The 14,976-nt window shown below is 40.6% G+C and overlaps 1 protein-coding gene across 8 annotated transcripts in view; it reads right to left on the minus strand.

Annotated features, from left to right (window-relative positions):
- The window catches only part of LOC106887554 (kynureninase-like), a 65,603-nt gene that overhangs the window by 38,750 nt on the left and 11,877 nt on the right, over nt 1–14,976 (minus strand). For all 8 annotated transcript variants that reach the window (XM_014941149.1, XM_014941146.1, XM_014941148.1 and 5 more), the window contains 3 exons: nt 12,991–13,111; nt 6,149–6,231; nt 125–186 (listed from right to left, as the gene is read on the minus strand). In XM_014941149.1, the coding sequence (XP_014796635.1) occupies nt 125–186; nt 6,149–6,231; nt 12,991–13,111 (266 nt within the window). The remainder of the gene's footprint in view (nt 1–124; nt 187–6,148; nt 6,232–12,990; nt 13,112–14,976) is intronic.

A 14,976-nucleotide genomic window follows, 5' to 3' on the forward strand; every position in this document is an offset into this window, starting at 1 on the left:
AAAAGCTAGACTATCATCCAGCGCTATCTTTGTGAGGTCCTCAGAAAACATTTTGCTTACATTCACAAAGAAAGGAAAAATATATTCGTCAACACAACATCAAATAAACTTTGTAAAGACATACCATCTGGAGGTGCAAGTTAACAGTTAGCCCGTTCATTAAGGCTACTTCATGTCTTTGAGCTCCTGAAATAATAATAATTAAAAAAAAACCAAACTGGTTAGGGTTTTTCTTTATAATTTCAGAGAAATCTAGTACGGTATCAAGAAAGCAAAAGTATGTTTTCAGTCAATGTCTCTCTAAAGACTGGAAAGCAAACAAACGTTTGAGGTGTCATCACAGTGAAGCAAAAAGATTTCTTGTCTGACTCACCACACCACACTGGCAGGAAAATATTTATTTTTTTCAGGTCAGCCTCAAAAAAAACAAAAAAACAATGAAGTATTTCCATTTACCGGCAAACCACCAGTGGATTTATTATCATTAATACCTCAGACAAAAATCAGGTCAGAAGACTATATGCAATGCAGGACTTTCAGGCTTATTTTTATCATAAGTTTATACGCAAAGCAAGTCAGAAAACATACTGAGACAATCATCTATTGTAAGTGGTTACTGTAATGTCAAGCTAAATCTCATCCCTAATAAAAATAAATTTTAAAAAAAAGCAAAATTGGCCTATTGAATATAACAGACCATTATTAATGTAGCAACTTAGCAAGGAGTCAAACTTACATAGCTCCGAGGAAGCTAATAACAGATGCCTTTGGGCTACAGCTAATCATGGGCAGAGCTAATGGAGTAACAACTAACTGTTATTACAAAGTATTTAGTAACAAATTCCCGAACCCTTATCAACCACTGGTGAAAGGTTTTAGGCAGGATGAGGGACTGCATGTTGGGCAGGGCGCCACTGAGATATGGAGAAAATCAATTCCTGTTTCTTTCTGTTTTGCCTGATGTCTGTTGCTGAAAAGCAGTAATTCACCCTTGACACAAATCAGTGCTTTGAGAGTCTTCTTCAACTGGATGATGGGCTCATGCACCTTGCCCTAGTCATCACCCCACGAGTGGAGTTGGCTGCAGATGGAAAGAGGTTGCAGACAGAGAGGGATGAAGACAAGTGTAAGAAGGCAAGGAGGGCAATAGCCACCCTTGAGATCGATAAAGGGGAAAGGAAAACGCGGTGTTAGGGTAAAAAGGGTAAAGGGAACCACAAGAAATTGAGAGGCAAATCCTGGATTTCTCATGGGCCTGCCTTGTAGGACACATAAAGTCCCAACCAATATGGGGGAAAGGCAGCAAGAGCACAGAGACACTCCTGCCATATCCCAGAGTTTAGGTTCATGGAGTTATTACTTTGCCAGCCCCGGAAAAAGACATAGCTGTGGGTTGAACACAATACAAGCAAATGCAGTCAAAGAACACAAAAATCTGTAACTAAGGTTTTATCCATAAATCCTGGCCAAGCAGGCCTCAGCTTCTGCCACTGCAGGAAAAGCCAAGAACCGTTCTGATTGAGGTATTCAAGGGCCTTCCTTCATGTTGCTGAGATCTCCAAGGATTGGACAGAAAGATATGTCAATAGTTGTTGGTAACTCTGAGGGACCTGGGGATGACCTGGAGGAAAAAGATGTCATTAATAAGCTCCCTCCTTCAGACACCGGGAACACCATCAAGTTTGGGAGAAGAGATATAGGTAACCCTCATTCTTCATAGGGAAAAATAAACTCTTTTCCTCACTTAAACTGCTCTCCTTTCTTTTCTTCTCTCTGATAGCATTGCATTGGCAGGCTCCATGCTGCTGGAAGAGGTCACCTTGTGGCTGTTCTATTGCAGATACAGAAGACAGCAAGAGAGAGTGATTGCAGCTCAAAACAGTATTATTTGTAGTCTTAATATTTCTATGGAACTCCTGAGGCTGAAAAAAAGGATAGCATCAAGAAATGGTATTGTTCTTATTTCTCCCTCTGCTCCTTCCATGAAATCTGTGGCTTTCACAGCAAATTCTGGACAAGCAATCCTCTGCCTGCTGTACCATTTCCGCATAAAACAAATGGTTAATCAGTAGATCACTTTTAGCTGCATGCTAGCATCCCAAATTAAATATGACACTACATTTGTCATGTAAGTCTTGGTCTTCCGTAAATTATATATTTATTAAAAGCTTTCCATTATTGAATTTCATGCCCACAAAACAAACCTCATCCGTGTCATTGGAAAACTGTTATCCTTTATAACCTGCACTGCGTTTCAGAAAGCAACCTTTCTATGATCCAATTAACCTATTACAATATTCAAAGACCCAGCACACAGGAGACAAAATTATGTTTGCTTTCTTTATTTCCTAACTTTATACCATATCTCCAAGACAGGCTAAAACCTGTATGTTCTGCTTGATAAATCTCCTCTTTAATAAAAGGAAGCAGCATTTGCAAAGTACAACTTCAGAGACAATTATGATTGCGTTAGGCAGACACTGCCATCCTTCTCCTCTCTGACTGCAGCGGGAGCCTGATCCTCACCAGAGTAAGTAAAAAGCGTTTTGTAACATGATTGAAAAAAAAAAAAAGGCCAAGGGCCCCAGTTCTGAAAACAGTTTGGTTATTTCAAATAATCCTTATCGCTCAAAGTCACTACAAATCTGCTCGGCATTCAGTCTTCCCTCAACAGAGACCTGCCGGAGCACGTTGTACGGCAGCAGCCACACAGTTAATCTTGTTCCATCAGAAGGTGATCCTGCCAAGGTTGTAATGTTTTAATAAAGTCTGGTAGGAGAAGCCGAGATTACCGTCACCACCGTTATGCCACTCGGCGTGAGCGTAGACAAAAAAGGCTTTGGCCTCCACTGACCTTGACTTTGCATTTCACAAGGTATTTACTACTGTAACTTTCATTGAACAAGAAAGTGTGACTGCATTTAATAAGCAAGGTGTTATAGCACTATAAACCATTAAACGGACAAAGATGTTTTACAGTCTTTAGTCCATTCCTGAATAAATCTCACCAGACAATTTTTACTTACTTACTACTGCTTAGAGTGAAAAATAACAATTCTTCCTCCTCCTCCGTAACATATTAAATATTGAATAAAAAACAGGGTAAAGTTCTGTTTATGTTCTTACATTAAATTCACTAAAAGCAGAAATTCAGAATTCACTCAACTCATACATACTCAGTATCATACCTTGCTGGAAAATTGATCCTAAATATCATATTGGTAGAGAGCATTTTAACGTAACATTTTTCCTGCACTTATTCACTTAGTCTTTTCACTATTACCTGCAATTTTAAAAATCAGAATTTATTACAATGCATCCATTATTTGGGGAATATTAATTAATTTGCATTCTCAGAATTGCTCGCCTAGATCCTGAAAAAAAGCTGTAAGGTTATTAGATAAATAAAACCCTGCTGGCATCTGAATCTGAGGGTCAGATATGAGCCCAAACGACATTTTATTGTTCAATTAAACAAAGCCCCCAAAATCCTGGAGAACAAAATCCAAACCAATAACGTTCACATGTCCTTTCCTGTTGAGGAAAACAACAGAACTATGAAATACTTCCCAGTAAAGAATTTTAAGAACAAAAGTAGGTTAACAGCAAGGTGACCTCAGTCACAATTTTTATAGAAAACTTTAAAATATGCATTGAAAATTAAGAAAATTGTAATAAGTTCAGTGTCTGACATTTGTGATTAAAAAAAAAGAAAGCACTAGTGTGATATAAAGTTTGGAAAAGAAAAGAAAAATAAGGAGACTGAAAAGCAATTAGATGTAGTTTAAGCAAAGCTTTCATTCCCCTCTCCTTACACCCAGAATATGTATTTTAGTTAAACAAATATTACAATACACATTGAGCTGGCAGCCTCCACAAGGCAGATGGCTAAGGGAAAAAAAAAAGTCCCAGCCTGACTCCCTGCTTTCTGCAATGACTCTTAACCCAGAGCAGTGACCAAAGTGACCCCGGCACAAGCAGGAGGTCAGTGCCCAGCCTGTCCCACACCCTTCAGGGAGGTCATGGGGGCCCATGGTTTGCAGAGTGATGGCAGACATTCACAGCAGGTGATGCAGAGAAGGATGATAATTCTGGTTGCCTTTGGGGGCTCTTGTCTCTCCTGGGTATGGAAAGAACACCAATGGTCTTACCTTGCTACTCTGGATATATTCAAAACCCACCTGGACATAGGGGCCCATGGTTTGCAGAGTGGTGGCAGACATTCACAGAAGGTGATGCAGAGAAGGATGATAATCCCAGTTGCCCTTTGGGGGATCTTGTCTCTCTCTCCTGGGTATGGAGAGAACACCAATGGTCTTACCATTTTACTCTGGAGATATTCAAAACCCACCTGGACATGATCCTGTCCAACCTTCTCTGGGTGAACCTACTTTGGCAGGAGGTTGGACTGGATAAACTCCAAAGGTCCCTTCCAACCCCTACCATTCTGTGATTCTGTGATACTCTCCCATCCTCACGAAATGCAAGAGAAATTCTCTGCCCTCCAGTTAATTAAATTCAAGGTTTTCAAGTTGAAAGCCCTTACTATGTATAGAGCAGTTGTGTGTCAAGTCACATTTCCCCACCTGCCCACAGCTTCCCAGTTATACTCTACCAGAATGAGAACACCCACTTGCCAGGAAAGATTAGTCAAACTACAGAAATCCCTAAATCAGCTGTATTCAGCATTTCAACACCCTTCATTTCTTTATATTCTCACATTTTTATGTTCTATGATAGTTAATAAATAAATGTACTGAGCTTGCCCTTGAACATAATGAAAGCAAGAAAAGTAATTTCTTAACCTCCTGAGCAGTACCAGGTAGTACAATTGCAATTTCCAAAATCAGAACAATCAATCTGCATTTTGGGTTTTATTTAATTCTGCAGATGGGATTGCTCCGCATAGCCCTGTAATGCCCAACCTAGCCATGCTCCTATTTATATTATCTTAGTGCTCACATCACAGGTAGACTAACTACAACAATATTTTCTTATAGTTATTCTGCTCCAATAATAATTGGAGTATTTTAGCTATTTGGAAATTTCATGAAGAAGTCAGGAAGTTACTTTATTTATAAATATATAAATAAACTTGTCACGAAACATTCCTTACTGTCTCAGTTTCCAGTTCAAACCCCATTTGCTTTTCATTGAACTTTCTCATTGAACACTTGTCTATAGTTGGAGGAGAAATTATGAGGCAATATCTAGTGTACAGCAGGTCAACTTAACTGTAATATTTTTTCCTCAGTGAAGGCACAAATGAGCACATGATAATTTAGTTCAGACAGTCAGTATTGGCAGCTAAACTGAAATACTGGCCCAAATCTCACTAAAATCTACTAACCTAGCCTTGACAATGATTGTAAGGGTTGGGTGGGAAAGTGTCTATGAGAAAGCCTGCCAAGATTACTTCTCTTCCCCCCTCTGACAGCAACAACTCTGAAGGAAATCCCTGTGAAAGATTATTTCAACAACTACACACAGGTTAGAGTAAGAGGCGATAGAGGAAATTTGCATTGAGCCTCAGAAGACCGCCTTCATGGCTGGAAAACTCACCAGGAGAAGTCTCCAGGGCTCCTTTTCAATCTCTAGAATAACCAGAAGCATTTACTACCAAGGTCCTGCAGCACTGCAGACTCCTCAAGGGGTACAGCAGGGTAATGGGAACTTACAAATAACAGGTCCTGCCCCAATTATCTGCTTCATTGACATAAGCAGTTCTCAAATATGAGGCTGGATTTAGTGGCAGGGAAAGGAGGAAAAGCAGAAAATGTCTAGATGGAAATAATTTTTCAAAGGGGAAAGTTCGTTGGTTCAATTCTAGGAGAGAAACTGAGAATCTGCAATGCCAAGTGCCCTTTAAAAGGGCTTCACGTGTTACACCAAGTGGTTTACGATGCTCCAAGAAACCCTTTGCTGCAATTATCTTTGTGATATGCATATGCTCATATATTATCTCATACATTCATCTCTTAAATCACTTGCTAGCCCATTTACAAGGCAGTCAGAAAACCTACTTTAAAACAAAAGAATGCAAGGAATTAAATTCTGGTTACAGAATTTCAGGACTTTGAGTCTAAAAAGAAAATAGAAAATTGTTGTCATTTTTAGAGACAGATTTTTCACTGCAGTTCATACCTACCAACCAGCACCGCCATCAGGTCCAGGATGCACTCATCTGCCAAAGCCCACGGGCGCTGACCATTGAAGTGGCCGTGAACACCTCTGAAAAAGGAAGAGGCAAATGATAAAAACATGTTCTGTTCCCTTTGGGTCAACCCTAAGAAACATACCTGATTTGGAGACCCCACATGTGGTGGAAGATGCTCACCTAAGCTGAGCAGGGCACTGTTATCCAGCCATTAGAGCTCATAGCAAATGCAATTATTTGTTGGTTTCTGGCAGGTTTTCAGTTGCTTGAAAACTTTATTTTGACCCCCAAAATTCCTCTAGAAATCCCTCAAAATTAAAGGTAACAATACCTTTTTCACAAGCTCTCTGGAAGTGGCTGGATGGGGCCTCTGGGGACAGGCATGGTGGTGGCCGGTGCAGGATGGCACCCCTCTATCCCCAGCTCATAAACCACCGAGAGAGCAGAGATCACCCTGCAGAGTTACTCCACCTGCATTTCTAGCATTTCTTCTGTGGTGCAGAGGATGGCAGGCTTGAATACTGCCTTGTTCCCAGACAGAGATATGTCTTGTCAGAAGCAATTTCTATCCTCCTGAATCTCCTGTCTGAACTCACCCTTCTGCATAAGCCAGCAGGTACTTAATGTATATGCAGGGAAGCACCTGCCCAAACAGAGCTGCTTGCTAATTTTTATTGCTTCTCTTCTCCCTGCCAAATTGTTCTAGATCTAAGTGTGCATAAAGCTTTTTGGTTTGACAGAGGGCTTTTAAAAACTTTATTTTGCAAACTGTTCCCGTCTGTGGTGGATCATATGGGCACCTTAAACCTGAATGCATCACTACTCCGAGGTGACAGATATGTACAGTCAGTTCTGGATTAAGTGCTCTGAACTAATTCTTGCTTCAAATGTGACAGGGAAGTAAACTACGAAGGTAACCATTTATAAATAAAAAAGTTGCAAAGTTTCTTAAACATGCAGTGTGTAGCACACAGATTTAAATGCAAATGAAGGCAGATTGAGAAAAGTAATAATGGTGCTAATCCAGGGGAACATTGCTTTGGGCTTCCATCTCACACTGGATGATTTTCATATTTGCTGAGCACCACGGGGGACTTGTGGAGTCAGAAATGGCAGGCTGCATGTGGCTGAGGCAAACAAAGTACAAAGCTGTTTCAAAATAGGGAAAAAGCCAGTAGGAAACTGGGTAGAGAGGGGAAAAAAAAGCCCTAAAGGCTGTGATGAGATAAATAAAATAAAGAAACAAAATTTAAAAAAATCAACAAATAATAAACCTTTCAAAGAAGAACAGGCCCACAATGTTCACTCAAAATCACAAGGAAATGTCTGGCAGATTAAGACATGAGAAAGGAAGGCGCATGAGACACAACCAGCTAGCCCCCCATGCTTAAGATTATTTAAAAGATTGGGTTTTCCCTATCCACCTCCTACTTTCCCTTCTCAGGTAGAATTTCGTTCTGTCTCCCACAAAGATTACCTGGATGTTTTACAGTCAGACCCTTTCTGATTGACTTGGGACCAATTCATGCTAGGTGTATTTCCAAAAAGAATCACAGTCCTAAAGAAAAAATAACTGCTGCTAAAAGCACGATTTGTCTTAACCGTTTTGTGCCTCTTATGCTTGTGAAACACCATTTGCTTTTGGACTAGTTTAGGTCAGAAACTGGAGGAGGGCACAGGTACCACTGAATATCTCTTATGGATAGAATAACCTCCCTACGTTCAACAAGTCCAACCCACACAGACAACAAGGACCCTGATCCCTAATTCTGAGAAGGTCGCTGTACACTAGCTGACTGCTTTTCTCTGTTTCAGAATTGTGCTGTGATGAGACCGTGATAGCAGAAAGCAGGCAGTGTGAAATAGCACTCATTTACAAGAACATTTCATAGATGAGGAATAAAGGCAGTAGGTGGGCAGGGGAGCCAATGCAGTAAGGGGCAGGATTAGTGCTCAAAGTTCCTCCCTTCGATCAGGCCATCGTGCAGCTGCATACCCTGAAGACAGAGGAATGTATTTCACAAACAGCAAGACATTTATTGCTAATTTCCCCTCTTATTCTTAACTGTAATACAGTGATCAAGGGACTTTGGGATAATACAGACTGTTAAAATAAAAAGAAAAAGCAAAGATTTTCAGTGGCTCCCAGCCCAAGGGGATCTGTATTTCTCAAAGAGGGTAGCGAATGTAATAAGATGGGAAAAAGAAGCCCTAAGTACCTATGGGATTCTCTTTCATTAGCTTTCTCTGATTTTATAGCCATTAGTGTCCTTCTAATGGGAATTTACTGACGAAAGCTCTCTCCAGCACACAGAACTAACAAAATTTCAGAATAAGTTTCCAAGTTATCAGGAAAACAGATATGAAATTTTGGGTATGAGAATATTTTATTTTGAGATGAAAACATGGAAATTTAAGTATAGTGAAAGAGGGGAGAGGCAGCATTAATTATTATTCATATTATTATTATTATTACGGCACAGCTTACAGCTTGCCTCCCTCTTGATGGCCAATATAAATGCCAAGAGACAAAAATTATTGCAGCTGAAATGGTAGTTAAAGGCATATTCTTGGACCCTTTTTTTATTTTAATCACATGAAACTCTGTAGCCTTTGCTGATGGCACAATACATCCTATTACACTTAGGTTGTAAAATTCTATGCTCTGCCTCAGAGAATTTATATCTCTGTATATTACGCCACCCCTCTCTCAGCTCTGGTAGGCACTGGGGGTAATAATCTTTAAGGACACAACCGCAGTGCTTCTGGCGTTCCCCTCAGACACCGATAGCCTTTTGTTTCCACTGCACCCTGGGTAGCAAGAGAGATTTAAATCAAGGTACCCAAATTAAAGAATACAGAACGTGGCCCATCAAATCATAAAGCATCACACAAACAGAACTATTTCTTAAACTACTCTGAGCGTTTCTCATTGCGCAAATTAATTTTTAGTCGGCTACCATTTTATTTTCAATTTGGCAAGAAATCACAACGCCACATTTTACTCGCCGAGGTCTGGTTGATTTAAAGCTCACTGGGGGAGCTAGAAACACATTTTCTGATACGATCCCAGGGTTTCAAAGGCGGTTACAAAAGGGATTTAAATTAATTGCCAGCTTCAGGAATCTTCTGCGCTCATCCAAATCTTGTTCAAGTGGAAATTTCCTTCTTGCTTCTTTGCCAAAAATGATGCAAGGTATTTTATGAGCCAATACAGACTCTTAACTTTGATGATGGTTTCAAGCAAAGAAATAGCCAAAAGAAAGGAAGACATATCCAAGGAAAGAGAACTGTATGGAGCAGTAGATTGAAGGCAAAATGAAAGAAACCCAGGGCATTAAACCCAAGGCATTTACAGCTCTAACATACAACCTGCTGAAAGGCACAACGCAGAGGTGACTCCTGACAAACGGCAGGAGAACTGGGTCTGTCAAACGGAATATGACCCAGTCCCTCCAAGCTGCACTCCTGCTCACAGGATTGTTATATCTTGCAGGATTAGTTCAGCACATAGAACCAAAAATACCTTTTGACTCACCAAAACCAGTCCTTTCCTACCACAGGCACTGTATTATACAACCTTCCACAGACTTGGACTTTTTGTCTACTACGTTCTTGCCAGAAGCTTGTTGCCAGACTGCTTCAATGTTTAAAAGTATACATACATATTTAGTTTCTTGCCTCAATTTATTAATTACTAGTTTATATTCACTGTGCCAGAGTGTTACTTCACATAAGTGGCTCCTTTTTTCCCCCTCTATGTTTACTTCCTCATGCATTCACAGAGAACAATCCTTTTTCCTCTCAGTCTTCATTTTACTCAACTAAACAACTCTAATCCTCGAGACTTCCATTCAGCAGGTTCTCCACTCCCCAATCACCCTGCCAGCCCTTCGCAAGAGCATAACAGCCGGCTACGTCAGACTCCCTCCTGTTTTAATAGTTCCACTTTAATGAGTTACTCGGACGTGTGAGACTTTGCCCGCTGCAGCGAGTATGTTCACATGCAATAAAGATTCTATAAAATACATTAATTGCTTAAACAGTTGCGGCGGGAGAAAGGGAAAACCAGACACTGCAAAGCACCTATTGGCCTTTATCCAACCAAAGGAGTCACTTCAACCTCGGTCTTCTAGATTAAAAGAACTGGATTATTGACTAACTCTAGGCTAAGCATGGAAGAGACAACTCTTCATCCCTTTTTGCCCCTCATTCAGTAAATCTTGGATTTAGCAGAAATCAAAACAGAAAGACAGATGAGGTCTCAACGGCTCTTTTTTAGTTCATATTAAGAACACCAGTGGCTTGAATTTCTGGTCTTTTTACATTAGCATTAAAAAAGAGGACTGAGGAATGTGGAAAGAAAGAATACAAAATCAGAACAGGTATGTGGGAGGCAGATGTAAGAGCAGAAAGCTGTAACCCACCATTTAAAGGCGGGGAGGAAAAAAAGTGATAGTGACACTGTAAGCAGGAACACAGCAAGAAAGAAATACGTGAAAAGGCCCCTTTCTCTCCAGGCCTTACTTAAATCAGTTGTCATCACCACACAGGGCTAAAGCTATGAGCTTCCCTGCCCTTGACAACAGCTACAGGGTAATCTTCCTTTTCACTCTTGCCATCAGCTATAAGCACTGAAAACCATTTATATAGACAAGTATAGTGGCTGTTTGAGATGAGTCCCAAGACACAACAAACAGAAAATGCGATAAACCAATTTATAAGGAAGTCAGAATCTATATCATTGCTGACTTGAAGGATGTACCTAATTTGCACGCCATTTCTTAGATTCTCATTACTTATCTAAGCCACAGCCACTAAATTCCACGCTGCCAACACACAAGCCATTCAACAGTCTTTGGCTGGTAAGAGCTACTGCCTTAGACTGGATTTTCCTAAGGTGTCCTTGGTGACTGGAATAAAAGCATCCATTTGTGCATCTCCAGTCATCGATTCCTTGGCAGCCCCCAGCACCAGATCCCACGCATCAGCTTCTTTAAGCACACATTGCTCATTTTAAATTCAGCTTGACCTTACCCTGAATCTCTCACTTGCTGTAGGTACATCTGCACCTAGAAGGACTTTGTTCTGGGGTTTTGTTGAGTTTAGTTTGGGTTTGGTATTTTGGGTGTTTTTTTTTTTAAAAAAAACTTTTCGGATTTATTCTGGTTAAGGTGTTTGGGGACAAGTTGTATTTTTGACAAACAGCCTTTCTAAATTTGCTGCCTCTCTTCTGATGGCTTAAAATCATGTTCAGACCTATTTCCCCCTTAAATACAGCTACTGAAGGCACTGATGGTCTTCTGAAGATGCTCCCTACCCTTTTATTTCAGGTTTTTATAATCATCCAGAAAAAAACCTAAACATCCTTCACTGTAGCAAAGACAAACATAAGAATGGAAGTGAACCAATGAAAAGGTACGGGGAAGGAGCCGCAATATGTTTGCACTCCCAGTGCATTGCTCTAACAGGTAAGACTGCTATCTGACTTCTACCTTTTGAAAGAGCTCAGCTGTTTCTCTGATAAAGTAGGATAATCGTACAGAAATGGACAGAGTTGCAATTTTTTTTCAAATGACTGGAGAAACTGCAGCGCTGTGCTGAATGAATGAATGAATAACCAGGAGGAACAAGTGCTTCCCAAAGTTCACATTCATTCCCATTCATTCTCAAGCTTCTCCTCACTTATAAGAACACAAGTAATAAATAGGAAACAGTAAAACCTTTTTCATTAACCCACAACATTCACATACGAACAAGTGAAACAGCAGCTACAGGGTTTCCACATTTACATTGGGAAGCCTCCATCCAGACCATTTCTACTGAAACAAGGCCACCCGGTTCACAGAATTAGATTTTCCTCTTCTGTCTCCCCATATTTCCTCAGCTCTCTCACCATGAGACCACATCTGTTCCCCTCATATCCCACATCCTACAAAAGTATTCATCTCTCTCCTAGCTCGCTCATCTACATGTTATTTTCCTTCCTCACCTTCAGCTCCCTGTTTTTCAGTTATTTTTTCCTTTCCTGCTCCAGCTGCTCAGGTAGGTGCTGGACACCTCAAAGCACAAGCTCCCCCTGGAAACTAAATATAATATAAAAAAAATAAAATACCTTTTCCCTCCCCATATACCTGAAAGTTTCCCATCTGCTACAATGACAAGGACCCTTCCCTGCGATGCTGAAACCTGTCCTGCTTTTGTCCTCCTGTCTCTCCTACATCAGCTCCGTTTGGCAGAGCTCACCGTGACCCACCCTCAGCTCCTCACCGAGATGCTCCTGAGAGGACAGGAATGCTTCTTTCTAAATAAAATGAACTTGTCAGATACAGACCTGGTTCAAGAGGAGCCAAAAACCTGCCAGCACTGGCAGCAGCAACACCTGCACTCGGTGCTATTTCAAGGGGAACTGCCCATTGCAAGGCCTGCAGGGTGGATCACACGCAGTTAAAAACACTAATTAGAAAACCACAGGGCCTGAAACTGAACCATGCTCAGCAGCAAGCAGCAAGTAACCAAATGGTTTTGCGTGTCTTGTGCACAAACACACATAGCAAAGGGGTGGGGATGGTTAAACTCTGCAGGTCCTCCAGATGAACCAAAGCAGAGCCACCGCGCGCAGCACAGGTTACCACAGCTGGAAGTTTCTCTTTGCCTGTTTTACTGCTTGTATCTTCAAAGGAGATATAAACAGTGCTAGGAAAACACTGAACAAGTTTTACTCCTGGCCTGCGGGGGTTTTAACACACTACTCTATTCAGGCCTTTCCAAGGCAGATCCCAAAATAAAACAAAGCACAGGTTACCATCTCCCATTCTCCGAGGTGTACTCACGTTCGAGCCCACTTGTCCAGCTCTTCATCCAAGTAAGTTTTAACTTTTCTTGGCTGGAGCCCAAGAGAATTCCCAGCGAAGTATACGCAGCTCTCCTCTCCATCCACCAGGCTCAGGTCAGCTGTGGAGGGAAACCACAGAAACAACACGTATGTGGGAACAAGCATAGGAGGGACAGCACAGATGCATAGACACACATGTGTGCCACCACCCAGAGCCCTGCCTGCTCCGTATCTTCCTGGGACACCATGGTCCTCAGGCACGAAGGGAGGTGCCACATCCTGCCCTTCCTCCCAAGACACTACACATGTGACCCTGCAAAGAGATCAAAGGAAGAAGTCCTTCAGTCAATCTGCAAGCAGTTATTTCCCTCGTCCTCCTACATTTTTTGGCTGAGTCCACGAATACCTGTTCTGGATCTAATGTGAGATCACGCGGCATTAAATCCCCAGATATCTGGGACTGTGTGGGAAGCAGCCACTGGCACTGATTTTGTCAGGTCTGTAACCAACAGTGAGTGAAAAAAGGAGCGTTTTCCTGACCAGGATATCCACATTTATTCCACCATCAATATATTCCTACTCCGAGTTGTGAAACTGCTTGAATCATATATTTAATAAGAGTTAAGACTAAGTAAATCTATGTTTTTCATGTAAGTTCTCCCCACATGATTAAATCACTATTTAGAAAAATGTAGTCGTTGCACAGAATATTTTAAGGCAGTCTCAAAAGTTCTTGTCTTGTCAGCGTATATTGTGGGCTGCAATTCATGTCATCATCATCATCATCTGAGGAGGAGGAAATCTATGTTGACAAATCCTTTCAATGATTAGGAGAAAAGCAAGGCGGTAGAAATTTATAAATAATAGCTCTAGTGAGGTTCTGAACAATCTAATTACCCCGTGTCATCATCTATCAATCCAAACATTGTCTTTTTCTATTATTTCTCATGTTAGAGATTCTTGGAGGGACAAGTTATGGTGACCTTCTAGAAAGAGTAAGCAATTTGCATTCATCTGTATATATACTTACAATACCCCAAAAGCTAACATTACTTGTATTTTTGGTAAACATAGTCGACATACCTCAGAAAAAAGATCAAATGAATGAATGTATTAAGATACATGCCAGAAACAAATTATAAGATTGCTCTTCTGTCTGTGAAAATTTTATGTTAGGGCTGTAGAAAAATAGATTAGATGCCTGGAAAAGGTCTCTTACTACCTTTTGCACTAATAATTACCAACTTCATTGGACTTCACCAGAAACACATTTTTCAGAAGTATAGACAGCTTAGGTAATTTCTTAATTAAAGCTTTAGAAGCTTTTAAAAAGCATAAGTCAGAGAGAAATTTCAACCTAATCTGTTTTACAGATACTAGGTCTGTTTTTCATCTCTATTCTAATATGAATGAAAACAGAGAGGCATAAATATTATCCATGCTCCTAAATTGGTTCTATTAACAATTCTTTTCCTATCAAGAAACACAGTAATACCATCTCATTGGGAATAGAGAGAAGGATCTTTGCTCAAGAATTTGGAGCTCAATCTCACTAATAATCTTTATACTCCAATCAAGCATTAAAACAGGTAAGGAATTATAAGCAAGTTAGTTTTTCTTGCACCACAGTACTCTCTAAATGAAAACACCTCTTGGGTCACTGTTGGAGAGAGACGGCATTACTACTTTGAGAAAGGGTAATTTTCTCTTTTCATGCCTGTAACTTTGGATATTCTTTTTTTGGCATGTTATCAACCCTCTATTGCCTGTACTCTTTTCCTTTTCACAAACAGCTCTTTAATTAGCCCTCTCTGACATCATTAAAGACTCATTTTGGACCACTGCTGCTTCCCAAACTAGGCTTGGTTTTCGCAGCATCTTTGTCATTTCTCATCTTCTCCCGACCAGCACAGCATTGTGTTTCAACATTTCCTTGGTCACCATGATATTCTTTACAGGAATGTGTTTGTTTTCCTAAGATTAG

The sequence above is a fragment of the Calidris pugnax genome, unplaced genomic scaffold (assembly GCF_001431845.1).
Source record: "Calidris pugnax isolate Ruff unplaced genomic scaffold, ASM143184v1 scaffold60, whole genome shotgun sequence".
Taxonomy (NCBI): domain Eukaryota; kingdom Metazoa; phylum Chordata; class Aves; order Charadriiformes; family Scolopacidae; genus Calidris; species Calidris pugnax.